General features: G+C 47.6%; 1 protein-coding gene and 1 pseudogene across 3 annotated transcripts in view; one reads left to right on the top strand and one right to left on the bottom strand.

The window, feature by feature from the left end:
• Positions 1-19377, bottom strand: part of ACSS1 (acyl-CoA synthetase short chain family member 1) — a 66287-nt gene that overhangs the window by 2730 nt on the left and 44180 nt on the right. For 2 of the 3 annotated variants that reach the window (XM_027620887.2, XM_027620889.2), the window contains exons 6-12: positions 17975-18122; positions 16578-16715; positions 10989-11081; positions 9684-9796; positions 9165-9291; positions 8290-8417; positions 8117-8180 (exon numbers count right to left, since the gene is read on the bottom strand). In XM_027620887.2, the coding sequence (XP_027476688.1) occupies positions 8117-8180; positions 8290-8417; positions 9165-9291; positions 9684-9796; positions 10989-11081; positions 16578-16715; positions 17975-18122 (811 nt within the window). Of the gene's footprint in view, positions 1-5247; positions 5367-8116; positions 8181-8289; positions 8418-9164; positions 9292-9683; positions 9797-10988; positions 11082-16577; positions 16716-17974; positions 18123-19377 lie in introns of all 3 variants that reach the window. The other variant, XM_027620888.2, reaches the window with a different exon arrangement.
• On the top strand, positions 1642-2183 carry LOC113937451 (annotated as a pseudogene).

Below are 19377 nucleotides of genomic sequence, written 5' to 3'. Positions count from 1 at the left end.
AGTTAATATATACTGTATTATTAGTTACACCAGGGTAGAATTTAGTGATTCATCAGTTTCATATAACACCCAGTGCTCATTACATCTCATGCCCTTCTTAATGCCCATCACCCAGTTACCCCATCCCCCACCCACCTCCCCTCCAACAACCCTCAGTTTGTTTCCTAGAGTTCAGTGTTTCTTACAGTTTGCCTCCCTATCCTCATCTTATATTTTTTCCTTCCCTTCCCCTAAGTTCATCTGTTTTGTTTCTTAAATTGAACATATGAGTGAAATCATGTGGTATTTGTCTTTATCCGACTGACTTATTTTGCATAACATAATACCCTCCAGTTCCATCCACATCAGTGCAAATGGTAAGATTTCATTCTTTTTGATGACTGAGTAATATTGCATTGTGTATAGATACCATTTCTTTATCCATTCATCTATAGATGGACACCTGGGCTCTTTCCATAATTTGGCTCTTGTGGACATTGCTGCTATAAACATCGGGGTGCACATGCCCCTTCAAATCAGTTTGTATCCTTTAGATAAATACATAGTAGTGCAATTGCTGGGTCATAGGGTAGTTCTATTTTTAACTTTAAAAGAGACTCTTTAAGTTCAAAGAAGAGACCAAATGTGACAAAGACAAAAAAGGATCAGAGAAAATCTCCAGACACAATGACAAAACAGGTCATGATCTCAGGCAGGGTCTTGGGATCAAGCCCAGCTTTGGGCTCCCCACTCAGTGGGGAGTCTGCTTCTCCCTCTCCCTCTGCCCCTCCCCCAACCCGTGCGTGTTCTCTCTCTCTCTCAAATAAATAAATAAAATCTTTAAAAAACAATAATAATTACTCTGAATTTAAACAGACTAAAAACTCCAATCAAAAGGCATATGGTGTCAGAATGGATAAAAAAACAAGACCCATCTATATGCTGCCAAAAAGAGACTCATTTGAGACCTAAAGACACCTGCAAATTGAAAGTGAGCAGTTGGAGAAACATTGTCATGCGAATGGATGTCAAAAGAAAGCTGGAGTAGCAATATTTATTTTGGACAAAATATATTTTAAAACAAAGACTGTAACAAGAGACAAAGAAGGACACTATATATAAAGGGGATAATCCAACAAGAAGATATAACAATCATAAATATTTATGCCAACAACATGGGAACACCCAAATATATATTAAAAAAATAACAAACATAAAGGACCTAATTGATAATAATACAATAATAATAGGTGACTTTAACATCCCACTTACACCAATAGACAGATCATCTAAACAGAAAATCAATAAGGAAACAATGGCTTTGAATGACACACTGGACCAGAGGGACTTAACAGATATATTCAGAACATTCCATCCAAAAATAAGATAATATCATGAAAAACTATATGCCAACAAACTGGACAACCTAGAAGAAATGGATAAATTCCTAGATACATATAAATTACCAAAATTGAAACAGGAAAAAATAGAAAACTTGAACAGACCAATAACCAGCAAAGAAATTGAGTCTGTAATCAAAAATCTCCCAACAAACAACAGTCCAGGCCCAGATGGCTTCACAGGCAAATTCTACCAAACACCTATTCTTCTCAAATCATTCCATAAAATAGAAAAGGAAGGAAAACTTCCAAATTAATTCTATGAAGCGAGCATTACCCTGATACCAAACCCAGAGAAAGACTCCACTAACCTTATTGTCCTACATCTTAGCCAGGCTGCAAGGGTGACCACTGTCCTCTGAGCTTCACCATGCCGCCCAAGGACAACAAGAAGAAAGATGCTGGAAAGTCAGCCAAAAATGATAAAGACCCAGTGAACAAATCCAGGAGTAAGGCCAGAAAGAAGGGGTCCAAAGGCAAAGTTTGGGACAAGCTCAATAACCTGGTCTTGTTTGACAAAGTGACATATGACAAACTCTGTAAGGAAGTTCCCAACTATAAGCTTATGACTCCAGGTGTTGTCTCTGGGAGACTGAAGATTCGAGGTTCCCTGGCCAGGGCAGTCCTTCAGGAGCTCCTTAGTAAAGGACTCATTAAAAACTGGTTTCAAAGCACAGAGCTCAAGTAATTTACACGAGAAACACCAAGGGTGGAGATGCCCCTGCTGCTGGTAAAGACGCATTAACAGATCCCCCCAACTGTACATTTGGGAAAATAAAACTTTATTAAATCCAAAAAGAAAAAAAGACTCCACTAAGAAAGAGAACTAAAGGCCAATATCCCTGATGAACACAGATGCAAAAATCCTCAATAAAATACTAGCAAATAATACATTTAAAAAATCATTCACCACAATCAAGTGGGATTTATTCCTGGGTTGCAAGGGTGGTACAATATTTGCAAATTAATGTGATACACCATATTAACAAAGAAAGGATAAAAGCCATATGATTTCAATAGGTGCAGAAAAAGCATCTGACAAAGTACAGGACATTCATGATAAAAAAAAACCCTCAACAAAGTAGGTTTAAAGGGAACACACCTCAACATTATAAAGACCACAAACAAAAAACTCACAGCTAACATCATCCTCAATGGGAAAAACCTGAGAGCTTTTCTTCTACAGTCAAGAACAAGACAGGGATGTCCATTCTCACCAGTGTTATTTAAGATAGTACCAGAAGTCCTAAGCATAGCAGTCAAACAAAAAGAAGTAAAAGGCATCCAAATCAGCAAGGAAGAAGTAAAATTTTCACTATTTGCAGATGACATGATACTCTGTGTAAAAAAACAAAGATTCCAACAAAAAACTGCTAGAACTAATACACAAATTCAGTAAAGTCACAGGATACAAAATCAACATACAGAAATCTGTTGCATTTCTAGACACCATAATGAAACAGCAGAAAGAGAAATTAAGGAATCAATCCCATTTACAATTGCACCAAAAACAGTAAGATACCTAGGACTAAACCTAACCAAAGAGGTAAAAGATCTGTACTGTGAAAACTATAAAACACTGATGAAAGAAACTGAAGATGAGAAATGGAAAGACATTCCATGCTCATGGATTGGAAGAACAAATATTGTTAAAATGTCTATACTACCCAAGCACTACACATTTAATGCAATTCCTATCAAATACCAACAGCATTTTTCACAGGAACTAGAACAAACAATTCTAAAATTTGTATGGAAACACAAAAGACCCCCAAATATCCAAAGAAACCTTGAAAAAGAAAAGCAAAGCTGGAAGCATCACAATTCCAGGCTTCAAGTTATATTACAAAGCTGTAGTGATCAAAACAGCATGGTACTGGCACAAAAGTAAACACATAGATGATTGGAACAGAATTGAAAACCCAGAAATGACCCACAACTATATGGTCAATTAATCTTTGACAGAGCAATAAAGAATATCCAATGGGAAAAAGACCATCTCTGCAACAAATGGTAATGGGAAAACTGGACAGCCACATGCAAAAGAATGAAACTGGACCACTTTCTTACACTAGACACAAACATAAATTCAAAATGGATTAAAGACCTAAATGTGAGACCTGAGACCATAAAAATCCAAAAGGAGAACACAGAGAGTAACCTCTTTGACATCAGCCATAGAACTTCTTTCTAGATAGATCTCCTGAGGCAAGGGAAACAAAAGCAAAAATAAACTATTGGGTCTTCATCAAAATAAAAAGCTTCTGCACAGTGGAGGAAACAATCAACAAAACTAAAAGGCAACCTACAGAATGAGAGAAGATGTTTTGCAAATGACATATCTGATAAAGGGTTAGTATCCAAAATCTATAAAGAGCTTATCAAACTCAACACCCAAAAAACAATCCAATTAAAAACTGGGCAGAAGACATGAATAGACATTTTTGCAAAGAAGACAATACAGATGGCCAGCAGACACATGAAAGGATGCTCAACATCACTCATCATCAGGGAAATACAAATCAACACTACAATGAGGTATCACCTGATACCGGTCAGAATGGCTAAACTCAACAACACAGGAAACAACAGATGTTGGCAAGGATGTGGAGAAAGGGGAACCCTCTTACACTGTTGGTGGGAATGCAAGCTGGTGCAGCCACTCTAGAAAACTGTATGAAGGTTCCTCAAAAGTTAAAAATAGAACTACCCTCTGATCCAGCAGTCACACTACTAGGTATTTACCCAAAGAATCCAAAAAACACTAATTCAAAGGGGTACATGCACTCCGATGTTTATAGCAGCATTACCTACAATAGCCAAATTATGGAAGGAGCCCAAGTGTCCATTGACTGATGAATGAATAAAGATGTGGTGTGTATATAGATATATATGTGTATATGTGTGTGTATATGTGTGTGTGTGTATACATACATAATCTCCAGTGGAGTATTATCCAACCATAAAAAAAGAATGAGGGCGCCTGGGTGGCTCAGTTGGTTAAGCGACTGCCTTCGACTCAGGTCATGATCCTGGAGTCCCGGGATCGAGTCCCGCATTGGACTCTCTGCTCAGCAGGGAGTCTGCTTCTCCCTCTGACCCTCTGACCCTCTTCCCTCTCGTGCTATCTCTCACTCTCTCTAATAAATAAAAAAATCTTAAAAAAAAAAAAGAATGAAATCTTACCACTGACAATAACATGGATGGAGCCAGAGAGTACAGTGCTAAGCAAAATAAGTCAGTCAGAGAAAGAAAAATACCATATGATTTCACTCATATGTGGAATTTAAGAAACAAAATATATGAGCAAAAGGGGAAAGAGAGAGAGATGCAAACCAAGAAACTCTTAATGATAGAGAACAAACTAATGGTTGCTAGAGGGGAGGTGGGCAAGAGATGGGTTAAGTAGGTGATGGAGATTAAGGAGTGCCCTGGTTATGATGAGCACTAGGTGATGTATATAAGTGTTGAATCACTCCCTTGTACATCTGAAACTAATATTACACTGTATGTTAATTAACTGGAATTTAAATAAAAACTTTTAAAAAATAAGTAAAATCTCTAATTTTCGTCACCACCCAGCCCTGCTCCTATAACTGGCCTCCACATGCCAAAGTAAGAGAGCACCTAATCCTGCCCAGCATGATCCTCTGAGTTGTGAAAACGTTTGCTGTGAGGTCTTCTGGCCTCCCCCTCTCTCTGCGGATGCAGCAACTCACCTTCCCCACCTACACCCCAGGCAACCGAACAGCTAACATCCATGTTGCTGCCGACGGAAGGGATCACTGTTGCTCATTACTTGGGGGAAGTAGAGAAGAAGGCTTACAACAAGCAGCACTGTCACACCTGAGGGCCAGGTGCCACTCACCAGAATCTGATCGGGCACGGCATACTTGGCAATCTTGGTGGCCACTGCTGATTTGAGCTCCTTCACCACCGCATCTGTGTCACCTGTGTTGTCCTTCAACACGATGAAGGCAAATGCAGCTGAAAGGAGTCAAAGGTTTGGGGTGTGTTCAACCACAAACCATCTCCAAGGCAGAGCATTGTACACAGTTATCATATATCTTAAGGATCTTTAAATCATACATTGGTGACCTGTAGCAGCTGCTTCCTTTAGTTGCAGCCTTAAAGATGCATTTCCATTTCATCCAAAGTGGAAAGTGATTTTTTTTTTCTCAAAGTGGAAGCGATTCTAACAGCTCCTATGAACATCCTAGTGAAGCCAACATGTAGATGAGAGCTCCCTTCGGCTCTGCTGTTGACTGGATGGGGATGTCACCTTGGAGGCATGAATTAACCTCTCCTACCACCCCTGTACCTGTGAAGTAGCCCATAATGTGGGCTCGCAGGAGCCACAGGAGACTGTCCACTCTTGAGACGTAGTGATGGGAACATGACAGGTGGCACTAATCTTGTGGGTACGTGTCCAACACAGTGGGCACTAGCCACAGGAGCTATTTAAATGTAAATGAAATTAAGGTTATCATGTAGTTCCTGGGTGGCATGAGCCCCCTGTAGCTTGTGGCGACTGTCCTGGACAGCACAGATGAAGAGCAAGCTCCGGCTTGGCTGGAAGCCCTGTTGGGCAGTGCTGGCCAACCAATATTTTAGCATAAACACTAAGTTTTGTTTGTCAATATCCTACCATGTTCCAGAAAGGATTAGCAGTGGTTCCCACAGGTTTCTACATTTCTTTTCAATCCACCCGGGATAATCTTGCATGTGTGGGACACAGATCCAATTCCATTGTTTCTCCACAAGAGCCATCCCAGCAGCCCTGCAGACAGTCTAGCTTCCCTCATGGACCTGCAGTGTCCCCTTGCATACATGAAGTTCCTATATATGTTCAGCCTGTGTATACCCGCACCAATCCCACCCCATCTTAATTAATTCTCCCCATGGCACATGCCACCTAACCTACTATATGTAGTTTCGTTATTGCTTGTGTTTATTGCTTATTGTCTGTCTCTCCCCTCTACTCCCTGACCCTCCAGCATATAAGCTCTATGAAGCAGGGAGTTTTGTTCCTCGCCAAGTCTGGGTCCTAATCAGACCAGACCAGACCTGACCATGGGCTCCCCTCAGTCAGACCACGTGCAAATCTAGGGAGTGGGAATACACAGGTACCCAACAGCTTTTGCTGTTGCTCGTGTGTTACCATCATATAGATGCTCAACTGTGTTAGAAATCAGAAAAACAGGGGCACCTGGGTGGCTCAGTTGTTAAGTGTCTGCCTTTGGCTCAGGTCATGATCCCAGGGTCTGGGATTGAGCCCCGAATCGGGCTCCCTGCTCCACGGGAAGCCTGCTTCTCCCTCTCCCACTCCCCCTGCTTGTGTTCCCTCTCTCGCTGTCTCTCTTTCTGTCAAAAAATAAAAAATCTTTAAAAGAAATCAGAAAAACGTCTATCACCATACCCATGATATGCACATTCCCCCCAGCTGCCTGACAGGCACTAAAAGGCCTACTGATCCCAGAGTTACTTGGGCTGCAGCTTCTGCTACAGGGACACAAGCTGACCCAAGGCCTCTGAATGTCACACGAGAGGACCTGACCCATCTCCGTCCCCTTTCTATCCCTGACTGCTCTCATGCATTTTCCAGTCTCCTTCTAAGGAAGGGGCAGCAGCCTCATGGACACATGCTTCTTACGGCAACTGAAAATGCTTTTTCAAGTATCTAAATAGGACGCCTCGGTGGCTCAGTTGGTTAAGCGTCTGTCACCACCTAATGTCTGCCTTCAGCTCAGGTCATGATGCCGGGGTCCTGGGATCGAGCCCCCGCATCAGCTCCCTGGTCTGCGGGAAGCCTGCTCCTCCCCCTGCTTGTGCTCTCTCGCTCTGTATCTCTGACAAACAAATAAAATCTTTAAAAAAGTGTTTAAATAAATGTTAAATTTTACAATGGGTTGATTTAGATAAGGTGTTTGAGTAAATAATGGAACTGTGGCACACAAATGTGACAGGAAGGCAGATGACACTGGGGCACGCAGAGACAGAGGATGGCCCTGACAGCAAGAGGCCAAGTGCCCTTCCCAGGCTGCTTGGTCAGGCGGTGGATGGCCTGCCCAGCAGTGCAGCACAGAGTCAGCGAGTGTGCAGGTCACACCAGGCCAAGTGAGTGTGGCCACGGTGCACTGGGCACTACAATACTCAGGTGACCTTGTTCCTTCCCAGACCCACCCACTTAGAAACTGGTGGACTTTGGAACAATGGGTGTCTTCAAATAAAGACGATTCTGATTATCATTCAGCATCTGCAGTGAGAACCACAGGTCAAATTCCTCCAAAAAGAATGCCAGAGCTGCACAAGGGCCCGCGCCAGGACCTGTGGACCAGCCCCTGTGGCAGGTGCATGGGGCACTGTGACCGAGCACGTGCAAGGAGACACTGTGAGCAGGACAGGGCATTTCGTGGGCACCCTCCATAACCAAGCTGCCACATGCATGTGGACAGAGGAGGAAACTCCCAAGCTCAGCAGGGGCCAAACAGGTCCTCGCTGCTTGTGGATGTGTGTCCTTAAAGGATGGCAGAGCTAGGACATTTCAAAAATCTGACCCTTGTCTAACATACATGCTATCGAGTCTCCTCACCCAAAACCTCCACATAGGACAGAAGAAAGCAACAGCCTGACCCATACAAAACCCCTACCACCCACTCCCGGAGTCAAATTCCTTTTACAGAGTGCCACAATGTGCATGAGACCAGGAATGAGAAGCACCTTTTGTGGGTGCTCACCTTCTCCTTTGATGTCATGAGGATAGCCAATGACAGCGGTCTCTGGCACGGCGGGGTGGCTAGCCTGTGCAGAACACAAGACAAAACATGCAGATGAACCGCCTGAGTCAGCACACAAGTAAATCCAAGGCCTTGTGGAGGTACCCAAGCAAAGGAGGCCCGACCATGCTCACCATCGCGTCCTCGATCTCTGCGGTCCCCAGCCTATGACCGCTGATGTTGATGACGTCATCCATCCGCCCTGTGATCTGGTAGTAGCCGCCTTCCGTCCGGTATGCCCCATCACCGGTGAAGTAGTGGCCTGCACCACAGCGGGGGAATTCAGCACCAATACCTCTGCACCAGGACCTGGTGGGGCTCCCATCCCTCCAGGAGGGACACAGCAAGACACACAGCCTGACCTCACTCTACGGAAGAAATCTCTGAAGCCCCAGCTCTGATGACTTCCTGCCTACCCGCCTTCCTGCCAACCCCTTGCAGAGACACTTCTCTAGATGGTGCCATCTGGCTGTGTGCTAGAGAAAGGGCAGTGGTTCCGAAACAGCAGAGTTCTGACCACGTCATGACTGCAAACGTCTGCAGAGTAGATGGTATACAAAGAGCACATCCAAGCATCCCCAAAAGTGAGGCTCATTCACAAGCTTGAGATAAAGATGACAGGTTCCAATAGGCACACTGTGTATATTATCTTCCAACCCAATGACATAAAGCAAACCGGGGAAAAAAAAAAGTAAGCCAGGAGAAAACTCACAGCCAGCCATCATGCCAGTTTTCCAGAGTGGTTTCTTCACTCTTCCTTCCTAGTAGCCTAAGGCGTGCACACCAAGGGCCAGGTGCTTCAGTCTCTGCTTGCAGCCCCACTTAAACCCCAGGGACTCTTCCCATTCCAGAGCCCAGGAAGGTCAGGAAGGTGAGGGGGAGGGGATAGGACTCCAACTCCAAAGTGTACACACTACACTCAGTCATCATTACCTTTAAAACGTTTCCTGAGCCTATGCTTCCCAAAGTGTATAAAAATGCATGACACAATCCACTTTAGCCAGCTCACCTGGGTAAGGCTTGAAGTAGGCCTCCATGAATCTCTGGTGGTCTCCGTAGATGGTCCTGGCCATGCCCGGCCAGGCCTGGGACAGGCACAGAGCCCCGGAGACGTTATTGCCCTCCATGACTTTTCCCTATGGACCCAGAGACACACGTGTGAGAGAACGCACAGATTCTGCTTTAGAAGCAAAGAACTAATGTTCTTTTGAGAAATGACAGAGGGGGGTGCCAGAGAAATACGTGAAAACAGAAATGTGAAAAATGACAAGCGTGCCCCAAAAGGAACTGCCTTTCTCCTCTGCAAGGAACCAGCCTAAGAGGGCTTCCTGGAGGACCCTGCGCTTACTCCACACATGGATTTCAACTGTGTGCCCTCGAGGAGACGCTGCAGTGAATGCTCACCCCTCTGCCACCTACTAGAGCCAGGCCCATGTGATGTGAGACAGGGGCAGAGGAGGCCAGGAAGGCAGACAGGAGCTCCACAGGGCATGCGTGCAGGAAGGGGATGCCTCCACAAGGCCCTTACCTTCTCGTCCATGAGCACCGGGACAATGCCAAAAAAGGGCCGCATTGCCATGCCAGGGAGGATCTCTGCCCCTTCTTCCGAGGGCCGTGGCGCGATGCAGATGCCACCCGTTTCTACAGGGAGAATAAGGAAGAAACGGAGGCTGGGCCCAGGGGCTACTGAGATGTTTATCTAGACATGCCATCAAAGGGTCTGTGATGGACACATAAGTGCTCTCCCAGGGTGGGAGATGGGTGTTTGTCCCTGCTTGGCCCCCAGTGACACAAAGATATCTTTCTGAGGCAAGACCAGACTCGGGTTCTGGTCCTCTCATCTGCAGAAACAAGATGTGGGCCCAAGACAGAGGGGTCAGTCCCAGGAGCTGGGGCACTCCACAGGGACAGGGGCTGCCTCCCCTCATCCTTGGCTCTGTGGAAAAGGACAGAGCCCACTCACTTACACAGGAAGACAGAGGAAATGAATTGCTTCTGGGCCAGTGCTCCTCCCCCCGCACACACAAACCCCAAACAATGAAAAGCAATGCCCACAATTCTGTTCTCAAGTATTTCTTTGGCACCTCTCTCTCTCAGCCTGCATGGAAATGCCTCAGGAGACTCAGTTGTAGAGAGTCTCCATCCTGAGCCTTCCCAAATGGAGAACAGAGCTATTTGCAACGCCTCACTTTCTGGCTTCTTGAAGAATGAGATCCCAGTTGGCTACATTCTTTACATCAGTGGTGGTCTCTTGCCGTGAACATCCTAATAAGTCAGATACCCCAGAGGAGAAAGGGCAAAGCAAAACAAAATGGCACAGAAAAAAAAAATGCCTTTCCCACTGAAATCTAAATTTAGACTCTGGTCCCCTGCAGTGGGGCCCATCTGCATCAGGTGTACTTGTGTTGGGCATGTGGCCCCCTACAGGGAAAATGAACGTTTAGCTAAGCACCTACTACCTGTCAGGCCTTGGACAACATAGAGCAGTTGTATCACCTCTCTCCATCCCCGTTGGGGCCTGTAGTGGAGTATCCCCACTTAACAAACGAGGAACCCAAGGCTCGGGGAAGTCATACACATCCCGAGTCTTCCAGCTGCGAGCCAGCAGCCCGGCTCGGCCTCTCACTCCAGACACCGGGTTTTCCAGCCACCACACGTGCCCAGGGGCTGAGGCCTTAGTGGTGTTGGATAGCAATGACAGAGCCTCACTCACACTTGACCCTCCAAGACTTAGGCTCGGCCACAGGTCCCCATGTGCTGTCGTGTACCGCGATTGAGCCTGGTGCCAGGTTCCAAAGGCGTGCCCAGACCCCTTCTCCTCAGGGACTCTCACCTGTCTGCCACCACGTGTCCACCAGCGTGCATCTGCTGTCCCCCACCACCTTGTGGAGCCACTCCCAAGCCTCGAAGTTGATCGGTTCTCCCACTGAAACCACATGCAAAAGGAAAAACAGTATAATAGACCTCAAGAAACCTGAAACCAAAAAGGATAGGTTTCTACAGGGAAAACAGCTCTGTAATTTTCCTAAAGGATATAAGAGGAAACTTGAAAAAAACACAGTAAGATTCATCACATTTATGGCGGCCCCAGAATACAAATTACAACAAGGCATTTGAACCATCAGGTCAAGAATTAAAAAGTTGGCAAGAATGTGGGAGAGGAAACCTTAAATAGGCTTAACCGACTGAGCCTACCAGGTACCCCTCATTTAAAAAAATTATTTTTTTTCTTTTTTTTTTCCAATTTTGCTCAGTAGCTTTCTATTTTTTTATTATGTTCAATTAGTCAACATATAATACATCATTAGTTTTTGATGTAGTATTCCACGATTCATTAGTTGCATATAACATCCATATGTATAATGCCACGTATATGAACTGTCCAGAATAAGCAAATCGATATAGACAGAAAGTAGATTCATGGCTGCCTTAGAGCTGGGGTAGGGGTAGAGAGAAGTTGGAGAAGATGGGGGGTGACTGCTAATGGGTTCAGGGTTTCTTTTAAGAGTGCTGTAAACACTAAAAATGAGTAAGGGCCAGGTAGGGAGAGATAGGTAGGGGTTACATGACCAGGCTCACCAAAAACCCCAGAAATGCTAAGGCATAAGGAAACCAGAAATAAGGGAACAGAACCAGACCACCTCGTTTGTCTTAAACATCAGAGATGAGATATTCAAAAGAGAGGTAATCATGGTGCTATCAGCAGTGATGTCAAGATTTCAGTTCCCTGGTCACTTTTCTATAAAACACTGACCATAAAAGACCTCAGTGGCAACCCGTTCGGGACCCTCGCACTCTAGAGAGCTTTTTTCTTTCCTTCCTGTTCTCACCTTCACTTAATAAACTTTCAACTTCACTTCAAAAAAAAATAAAAAATAAAAGAATGTCGGAGAAACAACACACTACTGGAGTGTAATTTGATATGCAACTGGGAGCAACGGATGTGTCTCTTAATATTTAGCAGTGCATACACCTGATATGACTACTCTGGAAACTGTTTGTGGTGGGATCTACTAAAGCTAAACCTCTGTTTCTCTTATTGTCAAGAACATCACTCCTGGCGTATAACCTACAGATAAGAACGCATAGGTGGGGGCGCCTGGGTGGCTCAGTTGGTTAAGCAACTGCCTTCGGCTCAGGTCATGATCCTGGAGTCCCGGGATCGAGTCCCGCATCGGGCTCCCTGCTCAGCAGGGGGTCTGCTTCTCCCTCTGACCCTCCTCCCTCTTGTGCTCTCTCTCTCTCATTCTCTGTCAAATAAATAAATAAAATCTTAAAAAAAAAAAAAAAAAAAAGAACGCATAGGTGCTCACACACAAGGATGATCACAGCAGTTAAAAACCAGAACTGCCATCAAGAGGGCGATGGAGAAATAAACTGTGGTACATCCACGTGCTACACAGCAGAAGAGCAAGCCAACCGCCGCCACACTCGGCAGGGCAGGCCCTGCAATTGCTAGTTCAACAGCAAGCATATCAATCCATGCTGAGAGCAGTCACACGGTGGTTGGGGCTGGGGGTTACTGACTGGGAGGGGTTGTAAGGGAAACCTCTGGGGTCTGGAAATTTCTATGGCTTGATCTGGGTGGTGGTTTTAGATACATGTACATAGTTGGTGGTTGAAAAACACGGGGGTTAGGGGTGTGAGCGTCCCATGCCGTCAAAAATCTGAGTATAGCTTCGACTCCTGCTGTTGACCAGAAGCCTCACCGATAACATAAACAGTCAGTGACCCCGTATTCTGTATGTTGTATATATTATATGCTGTATTCTTACAACAAAGTAAGCTAAAGATAATATATTGGGGCGCCCGGGTGGCTCAGTCATTCAGCGTCTGCCTCCAGCTCAGGTCATGGTCCCAGGGTCCTGGAATCGAGCCCGGCACAGGGCTCCCTGCTCGGCAGGAAGCCTGCTTCTCCCTCTCCCACTCCCCCTGCTTGTGTTCCCTCTTGCTGCCTCTCTCTCTGTCAAATAAATAAAATCTCTTAAAAAAAAGATAAGAAAATCATAAAGAAAATACATTTACAGTCCTGTACTGCATTTATTGAAAAAAGTCCATGTATAAGTAGGGCCCACGCAGTTCAAACCCATGTTGTTCAAAGGCCAACCGTATGCATATGTAACAACTGCTACGTACATACATATACATGCACACAGACACACACAAATGTGCTGTACCCTATGACCATACAGCCCAGCTTGTGTCTACCTACCATGACCTCAATTTTGTGCCCCCCCAAGATCTCGTATGTTGAAATCTCAACCCCCAAAGATGATAGTATTGGGAGGTAAGGCCTTTGGGAAGTCATGAAGCTCTCAGGAATGGGATTAGTGCTCTTATAAGACAGACCACACAGAGCTCCCTCCTCCCTTCAACCATGAGGACCCAGGGAAAAGGCACCATTTATGAACCCAGGAAGAGGGCCCTCACCAGAAGACAATCATGCTAGCACCCTGAACTTGGGACTTCCCAGCCCCCACAACAGTGAGAAATAAATTCGTGTTGTTTATAAGCCACCTAATCAGTGGTGCAGCCCCAATGGCTAAGCTGCTACCCTCATGAAACAGCCATACAAGACTGGCACTCAGCCAGAATTGGCCAGCTTAGGCATACTGCTGCTGAAACAGTGAAATACCCTCATGCTGGTTGCCTCTTGCTCAGGACCACCCATGATGCAGCAACAAACCAACGCCTGACCTGGCCAGGGGCTCCCATGCTGGTCACATGGGTGCTGGGTGTTATGTGCACTGACCCTGCGCTCACCCACACCCACAAGGAGGTAAGAAGCTACCATGAGATACACCAAGAAACTGCCCACAGCCCGGCTCTCCAACCACAGGGGCAAGACTACCGGACCACACCCACAGCAACCCCCACTTGAGGGTAAAATCAAGTTCTCAAACACAGAGCAGAGCCATATGGAAACCTGCATGCTCCTGAGTTAAAATATACACTAGGAAGATAGCACAGGGTGATCACGGTCACATTAAAGCAGATATCCTGGAACCACGCTGTGTCTCTCACAAGAACATAACTATGCAGACAGCCTCAGAAGGGACACAAGCAGCAGGGTCACCTGGAGCAGCACTCATGGAGGACGTCAGCTTGCATGACCATGTTGTGTTTTTTTTCCCCAACAAGAGGAGAGCTAGGTGTCACTTGTGAAATTAAAAGTTAAAAAAAAAACGTAATGCAAATCTTGGGGTTAAAGTCCTGAGGAAGCTGGATTCTGCTGACTGGTAGGATTAAATCAAGTCAATGCACCCCCAGCCTGGTGTGCTGCGAGGGCTAATCCAGCTGTCTGGAAGTAGCCTGAGTGGCTGGAACCACAGTGGGGGACAGCACCACCTGGGCCCTGGCCGAGCATGCAGCTTACTGGTCCATGCTTCCCCCATGCGAGGAGATGCCCGGTGCTGTTTACCTGCCTGTTGGCACTGCTTATTGACAACCAGGTCCCAGGGAAACCCCTGTAGGACTCTGCTGTCAGTGCTGGTTACATGGCAGGAATGTGCCAAGACCAGTAAAATACACAGAGCCTGAAGAAGGCTCCATGTGTGCTCCCTGGTGCAGAGCCTGGTCCAGGAGAGGAAGTGGGTCTAGTCACTTATGGAGTGAGGACCCCAGAAGCCTGTCTGGCTGAGGGGATGCCTGGCTGAGGCAGCTTTGAGCTAGGACACGCTCCCCTACTCTAATGCAGCGGCTGGGCACCTCCTTCTAAAGCACTCAGAGCATATGCCTTGTCACTGGGGTTCCTATGAGTCTTCCTTAGCAGCTGAATCCCTTGAACGCATCTGGAAAATCAAACCTCCCATCACCACTAACCTGACCTAACTCCTGAGCCCACTTAGGTGGCCTACAGATGGCACCTGGAGGATCTGAGCTTCTGTGGCCCTCCATTTGCCCTTGGTCCCCAAGCACTGCCTGGCCCAGAGTGCAGGAGCACCTCACGGCCCCTGAGCTGGAGGACAGGTCTTCTCCAACCACATGGCTCCCTTCAGGACATGCTGGCTTCACCCTCCACAGCTGAAACATGCCAAGAGAGGCATCTCAGACTTACCACCACCTAGAAGGGAGCCAAAACTCTTTCTGCTGACCCCACCTGGAAAATTCAAAGTACTTGGTCATCCAGACACCAACTGACCCCAAGCATAAGGCAGGTCCTGAGCAGGGGGGAGCTGGGCACATGAAAACACATCTCCCAGGCAAGGACACAGGTTGTCCTGGGTGGGAAGCCGCACCGCTGGGTAGCATCTGCCCTGGAGATGCTAGCATCCGGGTACTGAGCCCTCAGCGCAGCATCTGGGCCTTCTGCTCCTGGGCCTGCCACTCAGCTTCACAGTGAGCAGTCAACCCTCACTTACCCTCACTGACCCACACCAGGGTGCTGAGACACAGAGGGCTATGACTTTGGGGAGCCCACCACCCAGTGAAACAGTCAGTATGAGAACAGATATCCAAGAACAGAATACAGATCTGTCTGAGAGCAGAGAGCCTGAGATCCAGAGCTGCCGGGAACTCTACGGGAGAAGGTGCACAAAGAAGGACCTCAAAAGAAGGATGGAATCCTCAGAGGTGGGGAGGGGCAGCAAGGCATCACAGGCAAGGGGAACAGAGTGAACCAGGGCCTAGGACCCATAACAGCGCTGCACAAGTAAGTCACTGATGAGTGACATGCACGTCTGAGCTCTCTTCCCCACGGTCGGAGCTCTCTTCCCCATGGACGCATTTGGCAGCAAGCCACATCCCTCGTGGTACCTGCCCCACATGCCTCCACCATGAGAAACCACCAAGCAGATCCAAGTATTCACCCAAGGAGCACAGAGAGCTCCCCCGCCCCTGTTTTCCCCACTGACATGTGTAGGGGCAGAAATGAAATGAATCAGAGAAAGGAGACAGAAAGGGCATGGGTACCTTCCACCCGACCCGTATCACCTGAACTAACCCCACATCACCTTTCCAAAGTGCTTTCATGTGACTTGGCAACATCTATCAAAATCATAAGTGGAGATAATCTTTGATCTCGCAACCCTCTGCCTTGGAAATATCTACAGCAAGAACAGCACACAAGCACAGTGTGTTTATCACAGTCCTTGGGGCTCGTTGGCACCCAGCAGAGGGGAGCACCTTCGTGAATCATGGCCAACTCCTCCCGCACCGCAATCCCATGCAGCCACTAAAGAAGGGCTCGAGCCACTTTACCAGGTTTTCATAATAAAGATGAAGCACAGAACTCAGGCACAGAAACGTCTGGAATGTTGTGCCCCAGACCATGATCAGCCGGGGCCTCCGGAAAGCTCCTTACAGGCAGGGACATCTGCTTCCTATTCAGCCTGGCACTGTTTGAATTCACTACAGACACAGCTTTCATGATTAAAACCATCCTGAAGCCTGCACTGGCTCTGCCCCATGGCGGGCCACTCACCTGACCCCAGGGTCCTCAGGGAAGAGCGGTCATACTTCTTCACCCAGGAGTCGCCGTATTTCAACAGCAGCCGGACAGCCGTCGGGGCCCCATAGAACTGACTGATCTTTAACCTCTGCACCGTCTCCCAGTATCGACCTACAGAAGGGCCCAAGTTCAGTGTCAGCCTGAGCCCATCAGACATTAACTTATTTAGAAATCAGTCAACAGTTACCGTGCACTGGATACATGCAAACACCTGTGTTCACAGAAATGGAATCCCAACACCCATCAATGGGATGGGTAAGGAGCCCTCTGAGAAGGGGTCCCTGGGGCAATCACCTCCCAGCACACCCCACATCCAGGGCTGGTGCATCTGGCAACAGCCTTCACCTGGCTCTGGACAGCTGCATTCACATGGCATATGCCAGAGCATACAGCAAGGATCGATTCAAAGGGATATCACTGAATTTTAAAAATACCCCGTGTCGCACTAACATAGAACTTTTGTTCAGTCACACTTAAATGATCTCTAAGGGGGTGACTGGTGCTTCCCCTGGGACAGTGGCAGCCGCCAGTGAGGGAGCCCTTGGGAGCAGGGCAATTTTCCAGCATGCACCCACCTGGTTCCCCACAAACCCCCACAAATTGCCACCACAGCTCTACACACGGAGTGAGCGGAGCTTCGAGGGGTGAAGGGCCGTGCCTGAGATCACACCTAAGATGCCCTACACATTCTTCCTAGAGTGCATCTAGCCCTTCAGGAGGCTGGAGAGAAGCAGGGGAGGTGACAAGAAGTTCCACACGCATCACTGTTAGCGGCAGGGAAGGTTTGGCAAGAGCCTCCAGGCAGAGCCACCACCGTTTGGCTGCATTACAACAAATACTTGGGGTTTTGTGCTGCCTTGGAGGAAGATGCCAAGGTGAGCAAGATGTGGGTCCTCAAAGCGATCTCCATTCATGGAAGTGGCTCCAGGCCACAGGCAACGCTCTCTGATAGACAGCCCCGAAGGCACAGGCACAGAGCTGGAGAAAGTTCCCTCTGTCTGGGGTAACAGGAGGTTGGCAGTTGGCCTGGGTGGTTGAGGAAGGGCTGGATCTGGTCAGGTGGCCAGAGAGGAGGGAGGGACAGTGCTAAGGAGATGGCCCAAGGCACCCAGTTTGCTAGGGGGAAAGGAACGCTGGAGTGGGTTGTCCTGTGATGGCTTCCAGTGACAAATCTATTGCTTATCTGATCCTACTGCAGACACCACCCTTGGGCCCAGCCCACCTGGCAGGCGAAGGCTCAGCAGCTACGCCACAGGACCACAAGGACCGACAGCCAGCCCAGAACAAGGGCCTCTACTCCACCCTCCTGTTAACCTCTCCTCCTCCTCAAGCTCCCTCCTGGGGACCCTGTACGCGTCCCCAGACCTCACCAGCATCGGGGTAAACTGGAGTGCTCTCAAAAAGGACGCTGGTTGCTCCATTACACAGGGGTCCATACACCACATAGCTGTGTCCTGTGATCCAGCCGATGTCGGCCACACAGCCAAAGACGTCACCTGGCCGGTAGTCAAACACAAGCTGCAGAAACAGAAGAGGCCGTCAGAAGCCTGTCACCCCACATTCCCACAGGTCACTAACAGTGTTCTATAAATGCAAAACACAGCTACTCCTAAGGCCACCAAGAGCCGGAAGAACAAGAGCACTGCTGGGGCTCCATGCAGCTACAGCAGTGACGAGACGGAGTTACAGCTACACACAATGCACGGGCTCTTACAGGTGACGGTGCAAGAAGCCGGACCCCAGGCGTGTACTGCAGGCGCCCCAACCAGCCAAAACTGGTCTGTGTGCTGGAGCTCGTGCAAGGGCCTACCTGCTGGGGGGCTTTCTGCTTGGGGGCGTTTCAGGGCCCTCAGGAGCTGAAGACACCCCACGTCTGGTGCAGGTGGGGGCCACGTGTGCATCCAGAGGTCAAACCTCATCTAGTTGTATGTCTAAAATAAGGGCACCCTTCTGCATTAAGTCATACCACAATCTTTTTAGATCCTTTAAAAATTGCACAGAAATAAAGCCAAAAAGACCAAGAAACGTCTCACGCATCATCAGCTTCTGCAAGCCTCAGCAGAAGGACACAGGTCAGGACATGTGTCTCCTGCATTCTCACCACAGGGTCCAACCTGAGCCTGATGTGCCTCTGGATCCAAATGCCCCTTTGCAGGAAACACAGAGGGCAAAGGGAAAAACTACTAAGTGCCACAACAAAGTGTTAAGGAAATGGAAGGGACAGAGGAGAACCAACAGGTTAAAACAGGCTTAAAAGACATCTCAAAGAAATATCAGTGGACAAGAGTAAGCTACGGGATCAGGGGATGCATGCTGGGTGACAAAGCTAGAGGAGGGGAAACACGGGACAGTGACGCCATCAAAGTCGGGATACAGGGAGGGGCTATGTTCGGACAGGCAGGAAGGGCTTCTGTGACCCAAGTAGGATTTGCCTTTTAATAATTCATCAAGCCACACACCTGATTTGGATGCTTTTCTGGATCCTACTTTGTATTCTGTTTTTCAATAAGAAGATTTTCTTTTAAATCTTTGGGTGAATGGCCCAGTTTCTTGCTGCCCCAGATGAACGCTGAGACTCTTCAGGAGTCCGCATATAGCACAGTGGTCTGGAGACAGCCAGAGCCCTGTGAAGCTGTGACCCAATAGGGAGGGAGGACTCTTTCAAGGAGGACTGCGCTTTTGCTGCACTGGAGAATCAGGACGCTGACACCCGAAGTCCCACAGCATTCTGGGACTGAAAGGATTTTTAGTACAACTTTGGACCCAAACTGCC

This window comes from Zalophus californianus, chromosome 8, assembly GCF_009762305.2.
Source record: "Zalophus californianus isolate mZalCal1 chromosome 8, mZalCal1.pri.v2, whole genome shotgun sequence".
In the NCBI taxonomy this organism is placed as follows: domain Eukaryota; kingdom Metazoa; phylum Chordata; class Mammalia; order Carnivora; family Otariidae; genus Zalophus; species Zalophus californianus.
Note: the sequence above shows the minus strand (reverse complement) of the source record. Positions and strands in the feature narration are given on the sequence as shown.